The sequence below is a fragment of the Staurois parvus genome, unplaced genomic scaffold, assembly GCF_062004578.1.
Source record: "Staurois parvus isolate SC_StPar_1 unplaced genomic scaffold, SC_StPar_1.0 ptg000980l, whole genome shotgun sequence".
In the NCBI taxonomy this organism is placed as follows: Eukaryota; Metazoa; Chordata; class Amphibia; order Anura; family Ranidae; genus Staurois; species Staurois parvus.
In genome coordinates this window covers 15,001-41,683 of record NW_028318776.1, presented here as the reverse complement: position 1 = coordinate 41,683, position 26,683 = coordinate 15,001, and the positions used below count along the sequence as shown (strand labels likewise).

The 26,683-nt window shown below is 40.3% G+C and overlaps 1 protein-coding gene across 3 annotated transcripts in view; it reads left to right on the top strand.

Moving 5' to 3' along the window:
* Positions 1 to 26,683, top strand: part of LOC149441469 (phospholipid-transporting ATPase IA-like) — a 213,811-nt gene that overhangs the window by 184,210 nt on the left and 2,918 nt on the right. For all 3 annotated transcript variants that reach the window (XM_089657287.1, XM_089657285.1, XM_089657284.1), the window contains exons 10-12: positions 1,990 to 2,117; positions 20,503 to 20,614; positions 23,405 to 23,570. In XM_089657287.1, the coding sequence (XP_089513413.1) occupies positions 1,990 to 2,117; positions 20,503 to 20,614; positions 23,405 to 23,570 (406 nt within the window). The remainder of the gene's footprint in view (positions 1 to 1,989; positions 2,118 to 20,502; positions 20,615 to 23,404; positions 23,571 to 26,683) is intronic.

The window sequence follows — 26,683 nt, the reverse complement described above, 5'->3', positions numbered from 1 at the left end:
TGTACTTGGTCAATAACAATGTTTAGCACAGTGGTACATGTCATGTATCATCTACATGAATAACAGGACCCAAACCAAGGTTTCACAGCAGAACATTGCCCGAACCATCACACTGCCTTCACCAGCTTCCCTTCTTCCCATACTACACCCTAGTGCCATCTCTTCCCCTGGTAAGCTACACACACACACACACACACACACACTAACACACACACACACTAACACACTAAACATGATGTAAAGAAAATGTAATTCATCAGACTAGGCCACCTTCTTCCATTGCCCTGTGGTCTAGTTCTGATGTGCACATGCCCATTGTATGCCCTTTTGACTGTGGACATGGGTCAGCATGGGAAACCTGACCAGTCTGTGGCTATGCAGCCCCATACTCCACAAATTGTAATGACCCCTTTTTTCTGGTTTCATCGCATTCATTTCAGAGACAACATGTTTAGTTGATGCAATATTTATCCCACCGAATTTCAGATGTCATTGGAATGAGATAATCAATGTTTATTTAACCTCAGTGGTAATAAAGTTATGGCTGATCAGTGTAGTATAAAATATGTCTCTAGCAGCATATCATATTTTCTATAGAGGATTAGCACTCTAAATGGGAAAAATGGGTAGATAACAGGGAGGAATAATTTAGCACATTCTTGAAAGAATATATTTATTGTACATACCTTGCATCCAATGTAAGATCAGAAAAAGTACTTTTCTTATCTTCCAATCCTATCCATAAAAAAGAAAAACCCCACTAAGCTCATCGTATTTGTAAAATACCCATATTTTATGCCAAGTTACAATTTTAGAATAAAGTAATAATTTCTGTTTAAAATATTTATGGTTTCCCATTCGTTTTAAGTGCCAAGACCCAGGTGTAGAAAATGCTATTTTTGTTCCCTAGTTGTTTGTTCGTTAGGGACAGTGGTGACAGTGGTTCCTCAGCATGGCACACTTGATCAGATATGAACAAGGAAAGAAAAGAACTTTACTCCTATAATGTAGTGGGAACTTCAACTGTTCTTCTCTAGCTGACCACACTTTTCAAATCTTACTGTTCCATCTCCTTTAGATTTACTAACAAATATGTAGTAGGAACGCCTGACTGATTGGATATACATTGTTTAACCAAGCCCTGGCATTACAAAGTTGTTGGTAAATTTAAAGGAAACTGTGAAGAGGTTGCACAATCTGTTAAAGTTGTTGTAAAGGCTGAAGGTTTTTTACCTTCATGCATGAAGGTAAAAAACCACCTGTGTGCAGCAGTGCCCTCAGCCTCCTCAATACTTGCCTGAGCCTCATTGCGTTCCAGCTATGTGAATAACAGCCTCACCTGTCCCTGCCTTCTCATTGACTGAGACAGCAAGCAGGAGCCATTGGCTCCCGCTGCTGTCAATCACAGCCAGTCAGGCAGTAAAGAGAGGGGGGAGGGGCCAGCCACAGCTCCATCTGTGAATGGACACATAGAGCAGCAGGTGCCCCCATAGTAAGCTGCTTGCTGCAGGGGCACACGACAGACAGGAGGAGCCAGGAGAGCCTGCAGAGGACCCGACAAGAGGAGGATCTGGACTGCTCTGTACAAAACCACTGTACACAGTAGGTAAGTATAGACATGTTTGTTATTTCACAAAAAAAAAAATTAACCTTTAGAATCGCTTTAAGCGTGTGTGTCCCCTTTGAATTTTGAAGTCAATCTGCAGTGAGGGAGGTTGAAAGCCAAAATTCACGATGTCAAGACTACAAATTAGCTGCTCTGCCATTTCGGAGAAAGGAAAAAAATGAATTAGTTGCATTTAATTATCTCACTAGTTCTTCCATCTAGCAGCCAGGCTGTGCTCTGTACTGCTCAATTCTACAGACTATACTGACTAAGAAGACTTCTGTGACAACTAGATGGATTTCTCAATTAGCTAATCCCCTTCTAAGGGCTATTGGACAGGAATTGTTCTTTGAATAAAGTGCTTTTTCATATTCTTTCTTCAGGGTCTGTCGCTGACCGCAGAAATGAAGGACATTGACAAGCTGATGAGTTTGTCTGGAAAAATTGAATGTGAAAGCCCAAACAGACATCTTTATGATTTTAATGGAAACATCAGACTAGATGGACACGGGTTTGTAATTAAACTTGCTGACAATTTAACATTAACTCTAGTTCCATGTGTGTGTATATATGAAGGGAGCATCCAGTTTGGCTGTGTTGGAATTCAGCAAAAGGCACTACCAAAAACCCATAACCTTGTTTCTTTTTCAGTGTCACATTACAACACACCTCTGTGCCAATTCATATATGTGCAGTGCGACTTGACAACTCCAATTTCAGTGTGAATTGAAAAGCAGTCGTTCAGGTCCTGTTCAGGTCAGGATTTGAACAGAGAAAACTGGCCTGAAATCGTGTTCACAAACGAATGACCTGCAATTCAGAAGTCGTTCCCATAGAGGTCAATGAGCCTGTTATCCGCTCTTGAACTGGACCACACTGCTCAGAAATCACACAGGACTCTTTTTCAAACCGCACTGCCAGTGTGATATATATGAACATGCACTATAGGAAGCAATGTTATATCACGTCATGCGCTTTGCTGAGAGGCTGAGCCAAGTGCCTCTCTCAACTCTGGAGTGATGTCAGCTGACAGCAAACTTCAGTTCACTGTCAGCTGAAAACTGGTCACAGGAGTGCAGAACGAACATCCTGTGATCCACAGGAGAAGTATAGCCAGAAAAGCTCTGTCTGTACTTTAAATCAGAATGGTTGTGATGAGAAAGGCTCCACTTTGTTTCATAAAGCCATACATTATGTATGTGACAGGTGCACTTTATTCAAATTTTATACCCTAATCCTCTGGCAAGGCCATACCAATGATGTGTAATAAGGCGGCTTTCATACTCATCCCCCTCCATGGTATCAGAGACCTTCCTAATCCAGACACTGTTATGATTGAGTATTGAATTTCACGCCTGTGATAAAACAAATGAAGTACTGTGTCTTGTAAAGGTCAGCATGCCCAGGATATGAAGAGAAAATATTACATTTCACCAAATCCTCATACAGTCAAATATCAGCAACACTGGAGGTCATTTTAATACAGAATGTTTCATTCAGTATACCCAGGATATGAAGATAAATTATTTTATGTCTCCAAATCCTTATACAGACCAATATGACTGGGTCATAAAAATGCAGAATTTGGCATACATGTATTAAAGATTTCAGTTATATTTGTTTGTTTAGTACTTTCATTAATATAATGAATGTGAAAAGATCAGGTTGATGGAAATCTTGTTGTTAATGTGTTTTACGTATTTTAGTAAAGCTTGTTTTATGTACTGTAAAGCCTCATACACTCAGGTGCTAGAACTTGTCCTGCCTGCATGAGGTCTTTGTTTTTGCGCCTGCCTCTGCTCCGACGTGTGCAGACAGCCCATGGAAGAGAATGCAAATGCAGCAGCTGTATGGACACAGTCACATGTCATAGTTTCAGAGGCATGCAGGTGCAGGGGTTTGGCCCCAAATACAGTGTGCATCTGGGGCATGCACACATGCCTGCACTTGAGTAATGGACCATTTATAGGCACTCTAGACCAGTGGTGGGCAACCTTTTTTTTCAACTGAGCCAAATCTCGCCAAAACCACGATTGAAATGTATTTTGAGAGCCACATTTTTAAAACTGAAAATACATCTCCCATATAGTAATTCATCCCCCATAGTAATTCATCCCCCATATAGTAATTCATCCCCCATAGAGTAATTCATCCCCCATATAGTAATTCATCCCCCATATAGTAATTCATCCCCCATATAGTAATTCATCCCCCATATAGTAATTCATCCCCCATATAGTAATTCATCCCCCATATAGTAATTCATCCCCCATAGTAATTCATCCCCCATATAGCAATTCATCCCCCATATAGCAATTCATCCCCCATATAGCAATTCATCCCCCATATAGCAATTCATCCCCCATAGTAATTCATCCCCCATAGTAATTCATCACCCCATATAGTAATTCATCCCCCCCATAGTAATTCATCCCCCCCATAGTAATTCATCCCCCATATAGTAATTCATCCCCCATATAGTAATTCATCCCCCATAGTAATTCATCCCCCATAGTAATTCATCCCCCATAGTAATTCATCCCCCATATAGTAATTCATCCCCCATATAGTAATTCATCCCCCATATAGTAATTCATCCCCCATATAGTAATTCATCCCCCATATAGTAATTCATCCCCCATATAGTAATTCATCCCCCATATAGTAATTCATCCCCCATAGTAATTCATCCCCCATATAGTAATTCATCCCCCATAGTAATTCATCTCCCATATAGTAATTCGTCCCCCCCCATATAGTAAGTCCCCCCCCATATAGTAAGTCCCCCCCCATATAGTAAGTCCCCCCCCATATAGTAAGTCCCCCCCCATATAGTAAGTCCCCCCCCATATAGTAAGTCCCCCCCCCATATAGTAAGTCCCCCCCCATATAGTAAGTCCCCCCCCATATAGTAAGTCCCCCCCCATATAGTAAGTCCCCCCCATATAGTAAGTCCCCCCCCATATAGTAATTCATCCCCCATATAGTTAATCCCCCCCCCATATAGTTAATCCCCCCCCCATATAGTAAGTCCCCCCCATATAGTAAGTCCCCCCTGTGTCAATTCACTTACCTTTGCTCCGCGCGTTCCTCTCGCCGTGCTTCCCGCGCCGTTCTGGTCTTCAGGGCGGACTGTGAGAGGAGTTCGTCACGCTGCCCCGCCTACATCCTGGCTGCCCCGCCTACATCCTGACAGCTGCAGAGTCCTGACTTTTGGGGCGGCCGCCCGAGAGGAGGGAGGGGAGCGGGCGGCCGTCCGAGAGGAGGGAGGGGAGGGGAGGTGAGGGGGCGGCCGCCCGGCACACGCCCGTCCGAGAGGAGGGAGGGGAGGCAGAGGAGGGAGGCAGAGGAGGGAGGGGAGCGGGCGCCCGGCACACAGAAGAGCCGCATTTAAGCTTGTAAAGAGCCGCATGTGGCTCGCGAGCCGCGGCTTGCCGACCACTGCTCTAGAAGGTAATCGGCACTTTGAAAAATGTCCATATGACCTGGCCAACCCTTCCATGGGGGGAAAAGGGAAGACGAAAGACCACTAGTTCAGGGAGTCATGGAAGGAACAGTAAGTTCTTCTGCTGTAATGCACTGGGCACTTGGCAGCAATTCCTTTCACTGAAATGATGAGACCTCTTTTCGATTCAGGCCAGTGTTAGGAAACTGACATCCATCAGGGTTTTTCTTTCAGTTGTGTCAGACTATTAAACCATTAAGTTGCTTCACTGTGATTATAATGGTTTAATAGTCTGGACACAAAGGGGTCGATTTACTAAAACTGGTCACTCAGAATCTGGTGCAACCGTGTGCATGGGTAGCCAGTCAGCTTCCAACTTTAGCTTGTTCAGTTAAGCTTTGAAAATGAAACCTGGAAGCTGATAGGTGCAGCTCTGCATAGAAACTAGATTTTGCACTCTGCCGTTTTATTAAATCTCCCCCAACTGTGACCACCTTAAGAGGAGGGGGCCACACCGTTGTAGAGCAAACATTTGTTAAAGTTCACAAAAGAGAAATGCTAATCCAAACTTTTTTCTGTTACAGCTAGTGCTTTGAGTTGGTTTTCTGTTCAGTTATTCTATCATTTAAAGAGATTCTTTCTATAGGGAAACATAGCCTGCTATGTGATTCAGAACTACTACACAGAGTTCTGACTTTGCTCTGATTTTTCTATGTATACTTGTAGTCTTATAATTTACTAATTTACTTTTAGCAAACTTTGTCTGGGAAGATGTATATTATCCCTGTCCTTTCTAGTGTTCATGCAGCAAGGATTTACTTACTGCAGAAGATTTTCTCTAGTGCTAACTGGTTGCTATGGAAAGTCCTTGTCTCATTTTTCTCCACTTTCACTAAATCAACTGCAGTGAACCCAATTTGTGAAAATGGACCTGCTGCCCAAAAATTCAGACTCAGGTTCTATAGCTGACAGCTACATTTATTTTTATTTTTTTGCTGTAGTTTTTAATCAGACCAGTTATGACTTGTTTATGTGGTTTGCAAAACTGGATTCAGCTTTTTGTCAGCAACAAGTCTATTCCATCTGTATGTAATAGTCTTCAGTCATTCTTCAAAAGTTTACAGCCAAACTCCAGCCGGAACTTTTATTAGCTTTGTATATCGTGGTCAAGGGTTAGGACCTGTGTCAGATTTTTATTGTCCCTGTGCTCCCCACTTGGAAGTGATGGAAAGAAGATGGCAGCACATAATTTCTCAGTGCAGATTTTCTAGTGGTAACAACGGTGTCTCTGCAGTGTGTGTTGGCATGGTCTCACCTTCGTGAGCTACTATAGAATCAACCTAGTTTTTGGTCAAGACTTGGCTTTTGAACTGAAAGTGCTTCAGGCTTTGGTCACTAGGTACAGTATGCATCTCTCATGTGACCATCCTTGAGGATAGCTGGGAAAAACCCAAGCTATTAACTGATACCTCCTTTTCAAATAATCCTCCATGACAGTAAGGTTCCCACGCTTAGGTTATTATTTTTGGTGGGTGGGTGATTTAATGTTTTTGTTCTGTTTGCCTTTCTGTTCATCTTTGGTAATTCTGGGGAGCAGCAGATAGTGGGGAACTTTGAACCTTTCTCTCTCTGCTTGTGTTTTCTGTAGGAGGAGGAGCCTAATCTCCTTTTGTGGGGCATGCAACAGGGTTCAGAATGTGTGTTGACCACTCCACCATTGGAAGTTTTCATTCTGTAATAGAAAGATTTATTCTAATGAAAGCTGCACATTTAGAAATATTGAGAAATACTTTTGAAATGACTTGGGATACGTTGCATCTAAAAAGTTTGGTAGACCCGGAGGCCTAGCCCTAGACAATGCCCCAGTCTTGTCTGCTTGCAAGTGTCTCTGTTGGCTGATGTGCTTATTGGCCTCATTGACCAAAAAATGAGGCTTGTGAGGTGCCAGGGGGCTAGGCCAAGCTGACTTTACATGAATTACAATGTAAATATGTACTGTATGTTCCATACTTGTAGAATTCCCATGAAAGCCAGAAATCAATTGAGTAGGCATTGCTACTACAGTATTTGGTCTTCTCGTGCTGAGTAGCTACCCTACTACTTACTAAACACAGCAGTTTTCTCACAGATAAAATGGTGACAGGGGAGAGCTCAGCACACAGCTTGTCTATTCACAATCTAGCTCTGCATTGTTCTTTTCTTCCTGTGTTGCATGCAGGGGGATGTATCCCTTTCCTCTTATCAGCTCTCATACACTTTAGAAGAGCTCTAACGGCAGCTCCCCTAACCCACCTCTGTGCTGCTGACAGATGCAGAAAGATTTTCTTTAAATTCTGCACTTTTGAAGGGACGGAGAGAAGAGAAGACTGCAGATAGGCAAGTAAAACTTATGTAGGAGGATATGTTTCATCTCTGTGTATCACCTGAGGCTATTCACTTTACTGGGTAAATTAGAGAGTTTACAACCACTTGAAATGAAAACCGTTCTCTAATTGGATGAGGTGGAGTAAACATTTCCATACCTGGAATTCAGCTTCATCTGCCAATATCTCTTGAGCTGATTGTTATGGTATGGAGCTTTCACAGAAAGTAACTTCTGACTGTGACTTTTTTTTTACTTACACTTAGTTTAAATTAAAGTATAAAGAGCTGTTTTGGACACCAAGTGTTGAGGCTGAAGGATATAACAATAGACAATTTTACAATGCTCGTTTGCAGAGAAACATGGTCTGTTAAAAAAAAGGAAAAATTTGAGTTCGGGAAAGACATTCAAATTTAATGTAAGTTAAATGTTCTCAGGCTCTTGGTTGTCGTGTATAGCACAATTATATCATGAAGAGCTGCTGTCTGTACAGTTTTATTACTTCTTTCATAAGCCCCGTGCACAGGATGAGAATATTGGACAATGTACATCTGGGTTTTTTGCATGCTGGTGTCATATCGAAAGTGAAGAGGTTACTAAAGTTCTGAAAGTTCTTGTATGACAGAAAATTTGGTTGTGATGTAATGTAGTTGTATTGTATATTTGGATGAAACCTGTACTAATTAAACAAAAAAACGATCTGGTATTGTACAAGAAAAATTTTTGTGCTTGTTCCTTCAAATAATTTCAGATGAAAGCTGTATACTAATGATCAGATTATCATAGGATCGCTTCAAAAGCGGTATTTTTCATATTATTTTCTGATCATGCGTACTAGGCTTTAGACACACAGGTGAGCTAATTAGAATTGTTGTGAAGCAGCCATACCTCCACTTGGTAGTAAGGAAAACATGCACTGCTTGCAGCCCTTGAAGCCGGTTGTTTCAGTGTTGTATGAAAAAACATTGGATGGTTGCTATGGGTGTGGCCATAAATACATTTGTGCCAAGTCCTAATTGCTAGTATTACCCCCTATCCAATAATAGGGTCATATGGGCTTTTTAGGCACCATAGACAACCGTTACAATACAAACATATATTTTTTTTATTAGTATACAAAACAATTGTTAAAAATGCTTAGGATAATAAAATATGCTAAAGCAATTAACAGACAATTAGGCACATTGGGTGGTACATTTATATAAGAAGATACACCCCAATAAAAGAGGAAAAAATTATACACATAAGCTTCCTTCACCCAATGTGCACCCTGAAGGTCAATCAGTACTGAGCTCTACATGTTTCATGATAAAAAATCACTTCTGTAGCTTGACTCTAGTTTTGTGAATGAGAGCAAAAAAAAATAGTAATCATATATGATTAACTCCTATCGTCTATATTGAAATTTTAATTTTAGGAAATTTACATACACGGATAAAAACAAATCGAATGGATGACAAAGGCAGTACAATGTTGTATAGCAGTTGGCTATGGCTAGTTTGGTTTCATGTCTAACAATGAAATGTGGTAGTTCAGGTTTTTCAGCATTCTAGTTGCTTCCTACATGCCATTCAATTGAAGGAATGTGGAGATTAATAGCTGCTTTTACTGCTATAACCTTGCTAGTTTTCAGTATACTTTTGAATACCCTAAAAATGATTTGAAGGAACCTGTCAGAGGAATATGGAGCTGCTGGCTCATTATTGCATGTGCATGTTTCAGCGTTGTCATCTTTTATCACCTTTCACTATTTGGTGAGTGATCTAAAACAAGTATGTGCAAATCAGGTGTTAGAACACCAGGTGTCTCCAGAAAGTAATGAGCATGATATTTTTAAAACTTCTTTTGTTGAAAAATGTTACAATTGAACATTGTCTACTTCAAAGTATGCACCTTGTACAAAACTCTCCCAGCGATTTTTCCTTTCTTCATAGCACCCCAAGAAGTCTTCAAGTGGGCTGGCGTTCAGAGCCTGCGTAGTGGCCTGCATAGTTTGGACGTTATCCACACTACCAAATAGTGTTCTTTCAAACCCTTCATCTTTGGGAATATGAAAAAAGCCCAAGGAGTCAAGTTGGGGCTGTAGGGTGGATGGGGAAGCACCATTTTTCAGCCAAAATCTGACAGCCAAAGCACTGTGACTCAGTATGTTGTCATGATGAAGGATCCAAGTTGAGCTGATCTCAAGATGCACATGAAAACCTTTGTCTCAAGCGACCAAGAAGTTCCAGTTAAAATCTTTGATTCATAGTTTGACCATTATATTCAAATTCCTTATGGACAATTCCACGTGACTAAAAAAATAAATAAAAAACAACCACCATAGATTTGAATTTTGATTTGCTCATTTGAGCTTTCTTGGGGCAAGGTGATGTGGGTGTGTACCATTCTGAACTTTGTTTCTTCATCTCGGGATCATACTCAAACACCTAGAGTTCTGCTCCTGTGATCACGTGACTCAAAAAATCAGGCTCTTTCCAAAAGGGCCAACAGGTCTTGGCAAATGAGTTGAGTGTTTCTTCTGATCATGTGACAAGTTCTTTGGAACAGGTTTTCTACACACTTTTCTCATGTTCAAATCCTGAGTCTCGATTTCATGAACCATTGACTTGGTAATTCCCATTTCCAATCATTCTGATAGTGAGCCATCGGTCACAATTGGGAACAGATCTCACTGCATCTACATTCTGATCCATTTTTGACAAATAGAGGCATCCTGATCGTTCGTATTGAACACCTACTCGTCCTTCCTTGAAGGCCTTGCGCCATCGGTACACTTGTGCAGATGATAGCACAGCTTCTCCTGAGGCTTTCCTCACCATTTCTAAAGTAATGATGCACTTTTACCCAATTTCACACAAAATGTGTTCACGTGCCGCTGCTCCAAACTTGCATTTTTCTTAATATGAGGCACTTGAACAGGGTGTCACAAAAAATAATGTCTTGACTCTGACAGGGCTGGAATGCAGCTGATCAGTGTTCTAATGTATACCTGGCACCTCACCCCAAGTGACCTTGGCCAGCTTCTCCCTTCACAGAGCCCTTCTCGAGTGTAGGAATTCTATTCTCATTATATTCTGGACATACCTTCATACCTTGTACATGCAATGGCAATCACAGCTCCCATATTTCCATCCTGGAAGATTGTCTTCAAAGCTGGATATTAAAAAAACTTAATGTAGTTAAATGTATTATAAAATAAATGCTTTCAATGTGTATATACAGTATCTTGCAGTTTTTACTTTATTTTAATCCTTGTGCAGCAGCTGTACTGCAGAGAACTGGAGAGGGAGGAGAAACCTTAAGGGTATCCTGCATTCTCATTTTCTGACAGGTGGAGAGAACAAAGTGCATGATTATTACTGTTTGCAGAGCTCTAGCTGTGACTCAGCTCTGACTAAATTATTAGCTACCTATGTAAAGTGTATCTAGCACTACTCTCTCCACTGGTTGACCATGCTGCTGTTCAAGGATGGCCACTTTGCTCCTCCACAGATACAGTGGTGGAGTGAATGTAGCCACCCAAAGACAGAAGTTGTTGCTGGCTGATCACCAGATGAAAATGATGATAAATGTTTGAAAAAAAAGAACGCTAATGCAGCATCTGCATCCAATGACTGGTAAACTACAATATTTTAAATATGTTTTTGGGTTTTAATCACGTTTAAATCATTTTGATAAACCCATTTATTGCATCACAACCAAGCAGATATTTATCCTGAATTCAGGATATAATGAGGGGAATTGTCAAAACTGTAGCAACCAAAATCTGGAGTAGCCGTGCATGGCAACCAATTCACTTCTATCTGTCCTTTTCAAAACTTAAAGGAGAAGTTCAGCCAGAGCTTTTTTGGCTATACTTCTGCTGTGGATCACAGGAGTGCAGTTCATTCTCCACTCCCGTGGCCTGTTTTCAGCTGACAACGGACTGAAATCACTCGGCCGGTACAGGCTGGGGAAAGATCCTGACTTCAAAGTCAGGATCCATCCCAGAGTCTGGAGTGGCACCTGGCTTAGGCTCTCAACGAAGCGCTACTTTCTCCCCCCTCCACAGACCAGCAGTCTGGGGGGGGGGGGGGGTTTTACTGAGTGACTGACAGTCCCGCTCTCTGCTCAGAGCAGCTGTGAGTTCTCGCCCTTAAATCCAGCGGAGGGACAGATACAGCATTAGACCAAGGATGCATCCACCTAGGTAAATATAAATAGGGGGAAAGAAAGCTCTATTTCTCTTTTAAAGGGTTAGTTCACCTTTACAGATAAATTGTAAAGGTGACCTAGCACAAGACCCCTCCCAACCTTATGGTTCCTTCTATACTTTACCGCTAATGATCCTCAGCTGTCAGGACTCGCATGCCTATTCCACCTTTTCGGGTGTTTAAAATCCCCATTGCTCTTTCTCTTCTCTGCCCTGCTCTGTCAGGATGGGCCACATAGATTCTGATTGGTTAGTGCCATCATATGGATGGTAGGAAGGCAGTACCGTGTTAGTCACCTTTTACAGCTTTTTTTATAAAGGTGAATTAACACTTTAACTGAACAAGCTGAAGACAAGCTGATTGGTCACTATGCACAGGTGTTCCAGATTCTGTCTGCTCCAGTTTTGATAAATCCCCCCCCCCTTCCATTATATATTAAAAATATTTCCTGCTGGTTAAGACTGCTTCCTGACACTCCAGCTATTCAAGAATGGAAATTTGAAATTACAAAGAACTTGCCTGTTTTCCTCAACATATGATGAGTGGGCTATTACTGTCTGTGCTGGACAAGCCAGCATGTAAACTACTCCCTCTGCTGGCTAAAATACTCTTTGGCTGCATGCAATTAAATGCACGGTTAGAGGGAACCTTTTAGTGATGCACTAAAGAAATAACCAAATTACTGCAAATAAATGAGTGCAGTCAGGCATATTAAATCATGCAACCAGGGATGAAATAACAACTAAACAGTGGCTTAATGGTTAGCACGTCTGCCTTGCAATAAATGGGTCATGGGTTCGATTCCCAACCATGGCACCTCCTGCATGGAGTTTGCATGTTCTCCCTGTGCTTGTGTGGGTTTCCTCCGGGTACTCCGGTTTCCTCACACACTCCAAAGACATGCTGGTAGGTGAATTTGATTCCTGTCCAAATTGGCCCTAGTATGTCTATGTATGAATGTGAGTTAGGGACCTTAGATTGTACGCCCCCTGAGGGTTAGGGACTGATGTGAATGTACAATATATATGTAAAAGCGCTGTGTAAATTGACAGCGCTATAGAAGTACCTTAAATAAATAAATAAAAGTAATAATATATAAAATATTTATTGATCATATATTATTGCCATAAAATCAGAAGGCCACCTAGCTTCCAAATAGTGTAAAAATAGCCTTAACAGTCATTCACATTACACAACTCGTTTTTATGTAGACCTATCTGCTAGTAGTTAAGACAATATATACAGTGCATACAGAAAGTATTCACAACGTTTAACTTTTGCCACATTTTATGTTCCAGCCTTATTCCAAAATGGATTCAATTCATTTTTTTCCCTCAACATTCTACAGACAATACCCCATAATGACAACATGAAAGAAGTTTGTTTTGAAATCTTTGCAATTTATTAAAAAAAAAAGGTGTACATAAGTATTTACAGCCTTTGCCATTACACTCAAAATTGAGCGCTGGTGCATCCTGTTCCCACTGATCATCCTTGAGATGTTTCCACAACTTGATTGGAGTCCACCTGTGGGAGTCCACCTGTGGGAAATTCAGTTGATTGGAAATTAGGAATGGCATAAACCTGTCTATATAAGGTCCCACAGTTAACAGTGCATGTCAGAGCACAAACCAAGCCATGAAATCCAAGGAATTGTCTGTAGACCTCCGAGACAGGATTGTATCAAGTCACAGATCTGGGGAAGGTACAGAAAAATTTCTACAGCATTGAAGGTCCCATAAATGGAAGGAGTTTGGAACCACCAGGAATCTTCCTAGAGCGGGCCGCCCTGCCAAAATGAGCAATTGAGGGAGAAGGGCCTTGGCCAGGGAGGTAACCAAGCACCCAATAATCATGCTTAAAGAGCTCCACCGTTTCTCTGTGGAGAGCTCACCACCTGGCCAATACCATCCCTACAGTGAAGCATGATGGTGGTGGCAGCATCATGCTGTGGGGATGGTTTTCAGCGGCAGCAACTGAGAGACTAGTCAGGATCAAAGGAAAGATGAACGCAGCAATGTACAGAGACATACTTGATGGAAACTTGTTCCAGAGCGCTCTGGACCTTAGACTGGGGCAATGATTCATCTTTCAACAGGACAATGACCCTAAGCACACAGCCCACATAATAAAGGAGTGGCTATGGGCCACCTCTGAATATCCTGGAGTGGCCCAGACTTGAACCCAATTGAACATCTCTGGAAAGATCTGAAAATGGCTGTGCACCAACGTTCCCCATCCAACCGCATGGAGATTGAGAGGTACTGCAAAGTAGGATGGGAGAAATTGCCCAAAAATAGGTGTGCCAAGCTTTTAGCATCATGCTCAAAATGACTTGAGGCTGTAATTGGTGCTTCAACAAAGTATTGAGCAAAGGCTGTGAATACTTATGTACATGCATTTTTTGTTTTTAATTTTTAATAAATTGCAAAGATTTCAAAACAAACGTCTGTCACATTGTCATTATTTGGTATTGTTTGTAGAATGTTGCGGGAAAAAAAGTGAATTTAATCCATTTTCAAAAAAGGCTGTAACATAACAAAATGTGGCAAAAGTTAAGCGCTGTGAATACTTTATGGATGCACTATAGTATACATACATTGATCAGTCATAGCATTATGACCACTGAGAGGTAAAGTGAATAACATTGATTATCTTGTGACAATGAATAACACTGATTATCTTATGACAATGGCACCTGAAAGTGGGTGGTGATATATTAGACAGCAAGTTAACATGTTGTCCCTGTAGTTGATGATTAGAAAAAATGGGCAAGTGTGAGGATTTGAGCGACTTTTGACAATGGACAATTGTAATGGCTAGACAACTGGATCAAAGCAACTTCCAAGCTGTAGGTCTTGTGGGACATTCCCAGTGTACAGTGGTCAGGACCTATCAAATGTGGTCCAAGAAAGGAAAACCGGTGAACCACTGACAGGGTCGTGGGGAGCAAAGACTGGCCCATGTAGTCTTATCCAACAGAAGAGCTGCTGTAGCTCAAATTGCTGAAAACGTAGATGTTGGTTCTGATAGAAAGGTGTCAGAACAAACACTGCATCACAGTTTTGTTGAGGGTGGAGCTGCTTAGTCACAGACCAGTCGGGGTGCTGTCCTGTGTCCACAGCCAATAATGCATACAGTGGCCACCTGAGTATCAGAATAGGGTCACGGAGCAATGGAAGAAGGTGGCCTGGTCTCATGAATCACATTTACTTTTACATCATGTGGATGGCTAGGTGAGTGTGTGTAGCTTTCCTGGGGAAGAGATGCACTAAGATACAGTGTGAGATGAAGTTGGCAGAGGAAGTGTGATGTTTTGGGCAATCTTCTGCTGGGAAACCTTGAGTCCTACCATTCATGTGGATGTTACTTAACACATACCACCTACCTAAACATTGTTACTAACCAGGTATACCCTTCATGGAAGTAAAATTCCCTGATAGCAATAGCCCCTTTCAGCAGGATAATGTGCCCTGCGACACTTCAAAAATGGTTCCAGAATGGCTTGAGGAACTTGATGCGTTTTGAGGAGTGGACTTGGCCTTGATATTTCCAGTTCTCAATCTAAAAAAGGGGGACGTACTTAATATTATATGGGTGGTAATGTTGTTATGGCTGATCAGTATATTTCTATAGGGTATCCCATATGCCTACACATTTCTTAGGTCTAACCTGCTTCTTCAGGACAAAGGTAATACAGACCACATATGTTCTTTCACAATATTCTTCTTTAGGAAATGTGTGTACAGATGAATAAATGTCTGAGAATTTGAAAAAAAAAACATATAGACCATATACATGTCTCCAGAAATATCAAATATACAGCTTCACTTTGTTTATTAAACAAATCTTCTGAATATAAATTACCACTTGGTACACATGTACATAATAGCGTGCATCTCAATCTACCAAAATGAACCGAAACAGAGGGGTGCCTGAAAACAAGTTGGATGAAGAGACTTAAAGTGGAAGGCAAGTCAAAACCTAACTGAGCTTGAATCTACTCCCATCCCAATTCTAAGCCTATTCTATCTATCCTGCAAAAGGAAAGATGTCTTTACTTATCTATTCTGAAGTCGCTCCGGTCTGGACACATGATCTCTCCAGCGACCGGCTTCAGTATAGAGGAGAGATCAACAACAACAATGGCAGAGCCTGGGTGATGTCACAAACAGGCTTTCTATGGGGAATCCTCCTCTACAGAGAAGTCGACACTGGGACCCAATCATGAAGAATAGGCAAGTATACATATCTTTTTGCTGCAGGATAGATAGAATAGGCTTAGAATGAGGATCAGAGTATATTTAAGCTTAGTTAGGTTTTGACTTGCCTTAAACTTCAAAAGAAGTACAGTTTAAAAGCAGGAAAAAAAAACACACAAAACAACCCTTCTGATTTGTTAAAAAAGGCTTACCTGTTCAATTAGGATTGCTATTTTTGAAGTTTACAAATGTATGAGACATTTACAGCCCAAGCAGACAGCTGGCCAAGTTACAGCGAGGAACGGTGCTAAAAAAAAAAAAAAGTATATGTATTTAATGGAATACTCGTGTTTCAAGTTCAGCTTTGTCAGGTGACTTCAGCGATCTCTATGTTAGATGGCCTAGATATTGCTGATCGCTCATCCAGAGATCTATAAATAATGTATCAGTAGGGTTTAACAAGGCTGAAAATAGACCAGCTGACACTGTGGAAATGCATGGAAAACTTTCCCATCGTATTGTTAAAAAAAAAACAAAAAAAAAACAGGCATTCACACTGGTGAAATTCCCAGCACAATTGAATAACTTACTCTACCTGGGATCATTTACAAGTCTTATCATAACAGTATATTGTATTTAAAGAAAACATGTTTTCAGCATAACTACACTTGAATTGAAATTCTCCACCACTAGGTAATTTACCTGAATGTTGATTCACTATTCTTGTAGAGCACCCTCGGAGAGCTGAAATGTGTTTCTAGGTGGTTTGAACTTTACTTTGCTCTTGCCCTCCACTGCCATGATCTGTCTCACTGATCAATAGTGAGGTGTGAGTGTTGGGTCAATAGTGACTTCCTAGATGAGGTCAAGATGTGTTCACTAGAACTATAAAATATTTTTGTATGCATTTTTAAAAACCTTTGTGTTCATATGTGCCCATAGGCAAAAGAGGACTGTTACAACATTTATCCTCCATGCAGTCCTTCTGTAAAACAGTTGTTACATAAAAATGCACATTTCAGCCAAATGTACATGTACTGTGGGGACACCACGGACACTTGCTTTGGATGAAGAGTGTATTGGTGTTAAATCTGGAGAATGCATTATTGATGATCGATTCACCGTCTGAGTTTGGTCACCTATTGCAGCTTACCAGTTCTTAGATGTTGCTTTGAGTTTCTTTTTTCTATTATGAAAAAGGTAGGTAGGAGAAAAGGGTCCTTGCATCCCTGAAGCGTTGGTTTTTCCTTTCCTTCTCTCTCTCCGCAGGTCTGGCTCCGCTATCCTTTTCATTACTCTAATCTGGGCAATGAACTCCTGTATATATTTCTGAATATCAGCTCTTATACGTTTGAAGTGTAACTCACTGTACCTCCACCCCAAACTCACTCATCCATGTCTTTATGGACTTTGCTTTGTGCACTGGTGCGCAGTCATGTTGGAACAGGAAGGGGCCATCCCTAAACTGTTCCCACAATGTTGGGAGCATGAGATTGTTCAAAATGTCTTGGTATGCTGACGTCCTAAGAGTTCCCTTGACTGGAACTAAGGGGCCAGGCCCAGCCCCTGGAAGATAATCCCCCCTCCACCAAACTTTACACTTGGTGCAGTCAGGCAAGTACTGTTTTTCTGGCAACCGCCAAACCCAGACACATCCATCAGCTTGCCAGACAGAGAAGCGTGCTTCATCACTCCAGAAAATGTCTCCACTGCTGTAGAGTCCAGTGGTGGCATGCTTTATACCACTGCATGCGACGCTTTGCATTGCACTTGGTGATGTAAGGCTTGGATGCAGCTGCTTGGCCATGGAAACCCATTCCATGAAGCTCTCTATGGACTTTTGTGGCCACTTCGTGGCTGAGTTGCTGCTGTTCTCGGTTGCTTCCAATTTGTTATAATACCACTAACAGTTGACAGTGGAATATTTAACAAGGAAATTTAATGGATGGACATATTGCCCACCCTATCATGGTACCATGCTTGAATTCACTGAGCTCTCGAGAGCGACCAATTCTTTCACAGTATTTGTAGAAGCAGTCTGCATCCCTAGGTGCTCAATTTTATACACCTGTGGCCATGGAGGTGGTTGGAACACCTGAATGCAATGATTTGGAGGGTTGTCCCAATACTTTTGGCATCTTGGAAGGAAGATTAGATTGCATGTGCTTTAAATTCAATTCACAGGAAGACATAAGGACAGTATCTGTCAAGATCAACAGTGCTTGCTGAAAATTTTTTTAGCCTGAAAAAAGAAAACCAATGCAGTTACTGCATCTAATTGCTAGTAAGCTGCAATATATTACATTTTTGTTCATGGGATTAGAACATTGAGCATGTTAGAGTTTTATGTCTGTCCTCAGATTATACAGTGAGTTAACTGGTGTCATTGTCCTCAAATAACCTGCGTGCCCAAGGGAACATTGTTGAACATTTCCTACTCAATTAGTTTGCTGTATAAGCGCTTTGTAGTGGACATAAGGTTAGTTTTGGCCATTCTTTCTGTGTTTAGGGTTTGCACTACATATCTGTGTAATTATCTGTGTTATCATTTGGAGGCACAGTGCTGAATGTCAGAGTATTATAGGAATTAGATCATGTTGAATCTCTGATTGCCAAACCTTCTAACCAAATGGCATCTAATGAAAAGACATGCAGACTGTTTGACTTGATATGCTGACTTTCTTATTAAAGAGTGATGCTGAGAACATGGCACCAGATAATTGCCAGTGTGGGATTGTTGAAAACAAGTAGACCCACTGACTCCTTTCCCTGAGAGCCCTGCTCTGTTGATAAAAAAATGACTATGCGTTTATGGTGTGTTTTCTGGTTGCCTGACTCAAATCATGCACCTGTGAAACATGGACATGTGACTCAAAAAAGGGACCAAAAACGCAACCACGGTTTTCATTCATTTCAATGGGGAGGTGCAATTTTGGTGCACTTTTTAAGCATGCACCAAAAATGCAGATCCCACCACACCTGCAGTGCTTTGGCATGAAGAGTTCAATGGCATGTCATGGGATACATTTTTCATGTATTTATTTTCCGCTTTTTAAAAAAGAAGTGTGTGGGTTTATTTTGTTTTGTTTTTTTAATTATACTTACCTAGGTATATGCAGCATCAATCTGATGCTTCATTTGTCCCCTGCCAGCTCTAATGGTGAGAACTGAGTGATTAGACACAGCTGATTGCTCAGTTCTCCCTGCTGCTCTGAGCAGAGTGTGGTCAGTTACCGCTGTCTGCTCTCCCCCCAGCACTCACTGCAGCACTGGGCTGTGGAGAGGGTGGCAGCGGCTGACTTCAGCCCACTGTCAGCTAAAAACGGGTCAGAACAGTGCAGAATGAACTGCTCTCCTGTGATCCATAGAAGTGCAACCAAATGAGCTTAGGCTGACCCTAATGCTAAATCCTCCTTCAGAAGCTCTAAAATGTAGCCTATGTAATTTACCATTTTGCCATCATCAGTAAAATTATATGATAGGTTTTGTAGATATTTTTGTTTTACCTGACTGGGTCTGCAACAACACAGCACAACAACACAAATCGGCTTTCCAAAGCTGTCGGTAAATCTCAGGCTGCTGATGGAAGATGTTTTAGTGCTGCCAAAACTGCATTGTATGTGATGGGTAGATTGATGTCAAAAACTCTAGCTTATACTGTAGGAACAGCCTAGTTTCCTGCTGCTGGCTCCAAAATTTATCATACGCTATTTTCTTCCCCCTTTACATCTATGCAACTAGCTTTAGGCTTGGAGTGGTTTAAACTGACAATGCAGCTTGTGAATGTGCTTTTTTGGTAACAGAGAAAGCTTATGTAGACACCATAAAGTCCAAAAAACTGGAAAATCACTGAACATAGATTTTTTTTATTTTTTTTTTAATAATTACAGTGAGCCTTAGTTTTAGTTTACACTTGTAGTTGGGGTGGCAGTTAAGCATTTTTACCTGCAAAAAAAAGCACTCTTTTTTTTAAGTGAACTTATCCTTCAAGTTCCTTTCAGCCGCACCTGCACCATTTTGTGAAAAGCAATCCACTACTGACTGTTCTTTACTGAGCAAAGCATATATAAATTAGTCCTCAAAGTAGAACTATAGGCAGAAATCTTTTTTTTTTTTTTTTTTAATTTTGGATAGAGTAAGGGCAGTTATAACCCCTGTTAGTTTATTTTTTTACATCTGTGTCCCTTTACTTCCTGAACCTTAGCTAAAACAGGAAGTGAGAAAAAAAACCCTGCAAATTAAAGGAATTCTTTGGGGACCCCCAGATCACTAGGACTAGTGTCCCCATTGGAAAATTTTACCTCTATTACTTTTCTAGGGACAACACAAACTTTGGGGTTTTCTTTTACTTTAACTTTCAATGATAATGATAAACAGGACAAACAAAGAGGGTGAAGTGACCTAATGGGGGCACAAACTGCAATAAAAACAGGGGTTCTAATTCCTCTCTACCCTGTCCAAAACTAAAAAAAAAAGTTTTGACTTTTGTTATACTTTAAGTGAAGATCGAGGCACTAGAATAAATGCTTAAGTAGAGGGAACCTATTGCTTGAAAAGTTTTTTTAGGTTTTTTAGGTGTGGTCTGAGCCTTGTGAATAAAAATTGCTCTTGCCTGCAAAATCTGGTTTTGTCTTTTATCTGCATTTGATAGTGTATTAGCAGGAAAAGTTTGACTTTTGTCTCTCTTCTAGGACTGTCCCCCTAGGCCCGGACCAGATCCTTCTGAGAGGAGCTCAGCTGAGGAACACGCAGTGGGTCCATGGAATTGTTGTCTACACAGGCCATGACACAAAACTCATGCAGGTAATCATTGTCTTATTGTTGCAAACTCTGTTGTTGCATAGCATCTGAATGTAGAAAAGTCAAAGAAAAAACTTCTCACTGATGTAGTTTTTCCATTTCATTAATACCATTGTGTCAGATTTAAGCTTCTTATAGACATGAGATGCCAGTTGCTCATTTTAGCTGTGTTCACCATTCATCAAGGTTCAGTCAAAGCGATTGAGTAGGCAGCCTAGAAAACCTATCCTTAAAATCATTGTTTGTCACTGAAATAATTGGAGATGGCAACTTATCTCCTACCTCATCAACAACAATATATGTAAAGGTTAGTTGTGCAGGGTGCTTGAGAATGGTGCATACAGATTGGACATTTAGATCCAACCCCACTAGCATGTCTATTAGCATCCATAGTCAATTTTGCCAGTATATTTTCACAAAAATTGTCTCGTTATTGGGAATTGTTCAACCTCTCGAAATACTCTCTGCCTGGTTGTTAAAGGGTTCCAGCTGAGTACAGTGCCTATGCTTTTGAGGGGTATATTTTATGTTGATTTAAATGAGCAATAGTTGGCTGCTCTCAGAATAAGTAAAAGTGGAACTACACTGTATCTGAGCACCACAAGCCAAAAACAAGATTTAATTCAATTTTAATATTCAAAGAAAATTCCCCCATTCATGTCTCCATGCTTTATTTTGCTGAGTTATCACTTTGAAAAACACCTTGTCGTCTATGACCATGGCCTTTATGAGTAAGGGCAGATGATTCGTGTAGCATTTACTTCCTGGAATATGTCTGCCCTTAGCTCAGGCATGCAGGCAAGAGGATGCGTTTAGCTGAGAAAATCCCTCCTAAAGACTCCTGGGATTATGACATGATTTGCCTAGGCATGGAAACCAGAAAGTAACTGAAAAAAAAAAATTAAAACAAGTAAATATATTCTTTCCTATCTATTTACTAATACTAGCAGCATAAGGATTAAAAATAGTGTTGATTTGAGAGTGAAGTTCCACTTTAACTATATTTGTGAACCACAGATTAAAAATAAATAAAAAATGTAGCGCTACTCCTTTAGGTACATACACACACATATATATATATAATACATTAATTAGTGATGTGTAAACTCAAAATTACATCAAATGAAATCAAAGAAAAAATTTATGTGATAGTGATATCAATTAAAATTAATTGGTGCCCATTACTCATTAGATCTACAAAGTTAAATCAGGTGACTTAAAACATGTGAAAAAACATTTTCATATATATATATATATATATATATATATATATATATATATATATATATATATATATATATATATATAATATATATATATATATATATATATATATATATATATATATATATATATTCTGTGAATATAAAACCACACGTGCCTCTCGTGTAGTGAAAAAAACACAATATAACAGTAAATAGAACAGTGCTCTCAAAGTCCAATGAATGCTGATAGTGACCAAAGAACAAAAAAAACACTCGTGCTTCCAATAACTACTGATGGTGACCATAGATTAACAGGAACTCGTGTAGATATTTGGGTGCATGTGAATATGACAATCCGACCACCATCTGGATAAGCCTCTCACCTCATCACTTCGACCCTTGCGGATCAAAGCGCTTTAGTGGATCCCCCTCACGGATCCTCCAAGATAGCTATCACTCCAAATGTTGCTCCTTGTCGCACCCAAATCTCTCAGAAATTAGTACTCCACCAATGGCTCCTCTCCAGGCAAGTTGCAGAATCAATCTTGACTTCCTTCTCACTGTCACCCTTTACGATGCGCTTCATCCTCCCTGTGTCACATGGAGGATGAAGCGCATCGTAAAGGGTGACCGTGAGAAGGAAGTCAAGATTGATGAACATTCTCAATGAACTACCAGGGCACTGTTGAGCACGCTAGGTAGTTCATTGAGCTTCCGGTCAGTGCAACTGCCTGCCCATATTAGAGGTACAATCAGACAGATACGCAGACAGTCTGCAGGACTATGGCATTACACCCACGCTCTGCTGATCGTGGGTGCAATGCTTTACAGCTCCCTAACAAAAAGAAAAAAAATTAAATGCATATTTTTTGTATAAGTGAACTTCTCTTTTAAAACAAGTAAATATGATATACTTTCTTACTTTACAAACGGTAGCAACATAAGGAATAAAAATAATTGATTTTCAAGTGAGTTTAGTTCTGCTTTAAACACAAAAGCAGCCATGTTTTATTCATCAACTCCACAATGTCAAAGTATATATATTTTTACAAACAAAAATTTTGCAGCACGCAGCCTGGAAAAAAAATAAAGTGACCCTGTCTAGCAATTCATGTTAAAAACAGAGGGTTTGGTTGCACACAAATATATGTGGAAGCTGCGGTGCCTACACCAGGGCTCCTCCTTATACTATGGTTTTAAATCTATATTTTGGGAGTCTCCAAGTTAGAGCACATACAGCAGTAGATGAATTAAGGGCAGGTTTGCATAAAGGGAGCCCACTACTTCTGGAGAAGTTAGTTGGGATGCATGTCCATTTACACATCTGCCTGCCCATAGAATAACATCAAGCTTATGTTCAAATCTGCCTGAAAAATTGACAGGTGGATCTGATAGGAACGCTCGTTGGCGAGTACCTTAATGGGTGCACACATGTATCGTCAGGTTATATATTCCAAATGTATTCCTTTATTTATGTTCTAATCTAGACCTTTACCTTTGAATTTTTGCAAAAATCCATCACTGTTTTGTATTTGCATAATGATGAGATTGTGCTAACTAGTACAAATTATCTCTCACCCTTGTTTAGAATTCAACAAAACCTCCCCTGAAGCTGTCCAACGTGGAGAGAATCACCAACATTCAGATCTTACTTCTCTTTGGCACTCTCATCACTATCTCTTTAATCTGTTCTATTGGCTCCTCTATCTGGAATTCTAAGCATGACCAGGGCGACTGGTATCTTAACTTGAATTGTAAGAGAAAACATTTGTTTTGTTCTCCTTTTATAATCTTGGTGCTTTCTGGTTTAGTATTATTGGTCCTTCACTGTCCCTTAGTTTACTATCTAACCACTAACTAGTCAATTAAAAATTAGGTAAACAAAAATTATAGCCAGCTTCCAAAATCCTCTTCTGTGTGTGGCCCTTAAGGACTGAAATTGGACAACCCTGAATTACCTATTAAAAACTGAACTTTGGGATAAGCAAATAGTGTCTAAATACAAGTGTCAAGTTTATTCTTGAATCTCGGTGTGTTTTGTGTATTTCTTCCAGATCTAGGCAGTTATGCAGATCTAAAAACCTTTCCTAAGTGCAAGAGCTGTAATAGAGACCAGTCACTGCTGGGTGACTGGTCTTGAATCCGCCCCTTCCTGTGGTTTACTGCAGGCAGCATGTAGTGGGAGGAGCCTGCTGGGTCCCTCCCACAGGTCTGCTTTCTGCACAGGCTATATACAGTGCTGCAGTGATTATGTAACTGCTACTTTTTTCCAAGGTAACATCTGAGTTTGCAGAAGCATTTGGTGCACACAAAAGTGAGTTTATATCCTTTGTGGCTTTTGAACAATATATTTAAATAAAAATGCTTTGAGTTCAGCTTTAAATGTTTGTATCTCAAAATAGAAGGTTTGTTATTTAGAACATTAGCCCCACCTGTGTGGCATTATCTGGACCAGTTCTTTTCCCTTGCACAGCCTTCCCTTTGTGCCAACATTTACAGAAATGTCTTCTAAATAGGAAATAGGTTTCCAAACAATTCAACAGTGAATAATTTGTAAACAAAAACTCTGTTCTACCCCACAGGCCCAGTTATTACCCCACTGTGCTCGGCCATCTTCCTCTCATGCAACATAGGGAATGTAAGGCCAGATTGTAACTCACAACCTGCTTTCACAAACCACCTTTGGACATTTCTCTGCTTTTTGCAGTTGTCAGAAGCCAGAGGAAAGTTGGTTAGGGTCGGATCAGGGCTTCCCTGATGACTTGTGAGAAAGTTGGATGTCAGTAACAGTATCCTTTAGGCTGCACAGTTTGAGGAAAGGATTGCCTTTTGCTTATTATAAATGTATTATGTTTATATGCTTGGAAAACAGAAACGTTCATTTTAAAAAGATTATATGCTTAACATGTTTTTAATAAGTCATTTTCTTCATTGAGTAATACAACCACAGTTTCTTTTCTCCTTCGGGTTCCTGTAAAATCAGTAGAGATTTGGACTGCTTTTACAAACGTATTTGCCAAGAAAGCCTAAAACTGTCTAAAGACATCAAACATTAGTTGAACATGCAAGCACAATCTGACTTCTTCTTTTGTCAGCCAGGCTTTAAATGTAGGGGGGGAGGCCTGCAACAATCTGACATTTTCATAATGTCTTGGCACCAATACATGATTAAATCTGAATGCTTTGGCTTCACAAGCATTCCAGTTTAGATGAAGTGCACTCAAAATTGAAAAGTGGTTGGTTTAGTGGTTGGTTCTCCGTTTCACATTCTGATCATCTTGGTACACCAGTCCACACATTGTTTTTTTTAACATAATCTGAGTACCCGGGCTGTAATGCATGAAATTGTTTTTCCAAAATACTGTAAACTTCTTACTTTCTCTCACATAAATTTCTCTCTGCTGTCACTTTTGTGGCATTTTGTTGTTCTTTGCCCACTACTGTAATAGTGCAATAGGGTACCATTCAAATTTCATGTCTTTACCCCACAATAGACATTCATTTTGTATGACATCCTATCTCATAACAAACACGTTAAGTGCATTGTGGTTTGTGTGTTTAACCTACATTGCAATAGTGCATGGTAAAATTTACATTGCTTCAATGTGCAGCTATAAATGGGCCCCTAAGGTACTGTTGATTACCATCTGTAGTTCCCCAGTTGGTATCACCTGTTACCTGGAATTGCTCTTAACAAGTAGCTGTGTGTGCATGCTAACCAGTTCATTATAAGATCGCCAATTCAGCAGCATTATGAAAAAGGCAATTAAATGTATAAATTAGTATACGCACCACCGAAATTTTAACTGAATTTTTCTTACAGTGTTGCTAAACCCATAACCGTAAAATCAGTCTGTATATGCAGTAAAGCATGCTTGTTATACTCACTGTGCATCCTAAGGGGTTAATGGTTCGCATTATGTAAAAAGGATATTTGATCCCGTCTTTTCTGATCGTCCCCTTCTTCCACAGTTCCCACTGCATCTGCTGATAGCACAGAGACTTGTGGGCAAGCTGCACATACTCAGTTTGTGTATTGCTAGAGAGTTTTTTTTTTTTTCTTTGGGAGGGTACATGTGATCCACACAGGGCCAATTGGCACTGTCCATACACCATACAGAGGATCAAGGGTCCTGCAGCTTCATATAGGACAATCAGGAGAGAATAAAAACTCTTCCTACAAGCTTTTACCAGTGCTCTGCTGGACACTGATAGAAGTCACAAAACTGCTATATACTGATGATAAAAGGTATTTAGCAGTTTATATTTGCTAAAATTGCATTTCCATGTTCTGTGTACTGTGGGAGAACAGATATAGTGAATGCAGGGTCCTGGGTTTAGTAGCACTTTAAGCTCTTAAAGTTGAAATACATACTTTTAAATGTTTTCTGTGCCAGTGCAATTCTGTTCAGCCAGTTTTGTGATGCGCTTGCCAAGCTTTACAGCCTTTTCTGTCACCTGCCTACTCATGGTGTTACAAATCAGTGCTATTGCCCATTCAGTGTCCATGAGCCAAGGTGTAAGAATGGTGATGACAGGTTCAAAGCTGCTGTAGGAAAAGTAGAATTGAATGTGAGTTGTTCTTAAGGTTTTACATATTTCAGGTTGTCAGTAATAAAATGTTTGTCAGTAAATGTATGTTTTGATATTTAAAAAAAAAAAATGCAGTCAGGTGAAACGCCAGTTTTTGAACTGTTCTATGGCCTGTCTAACTCGAGTTATGAGTTCAATCTCAAAGCTAGGTTTAGGCATATTTCCCTGTTCTGTACCCCTCGGGAAAAAGTACATTTAGCACTTGTCCCATTTTGCTAGGTTCTGCCTAAACCTAGCTTTGAGATTGAACTCATAACTCGAGTTAGACAGGCCA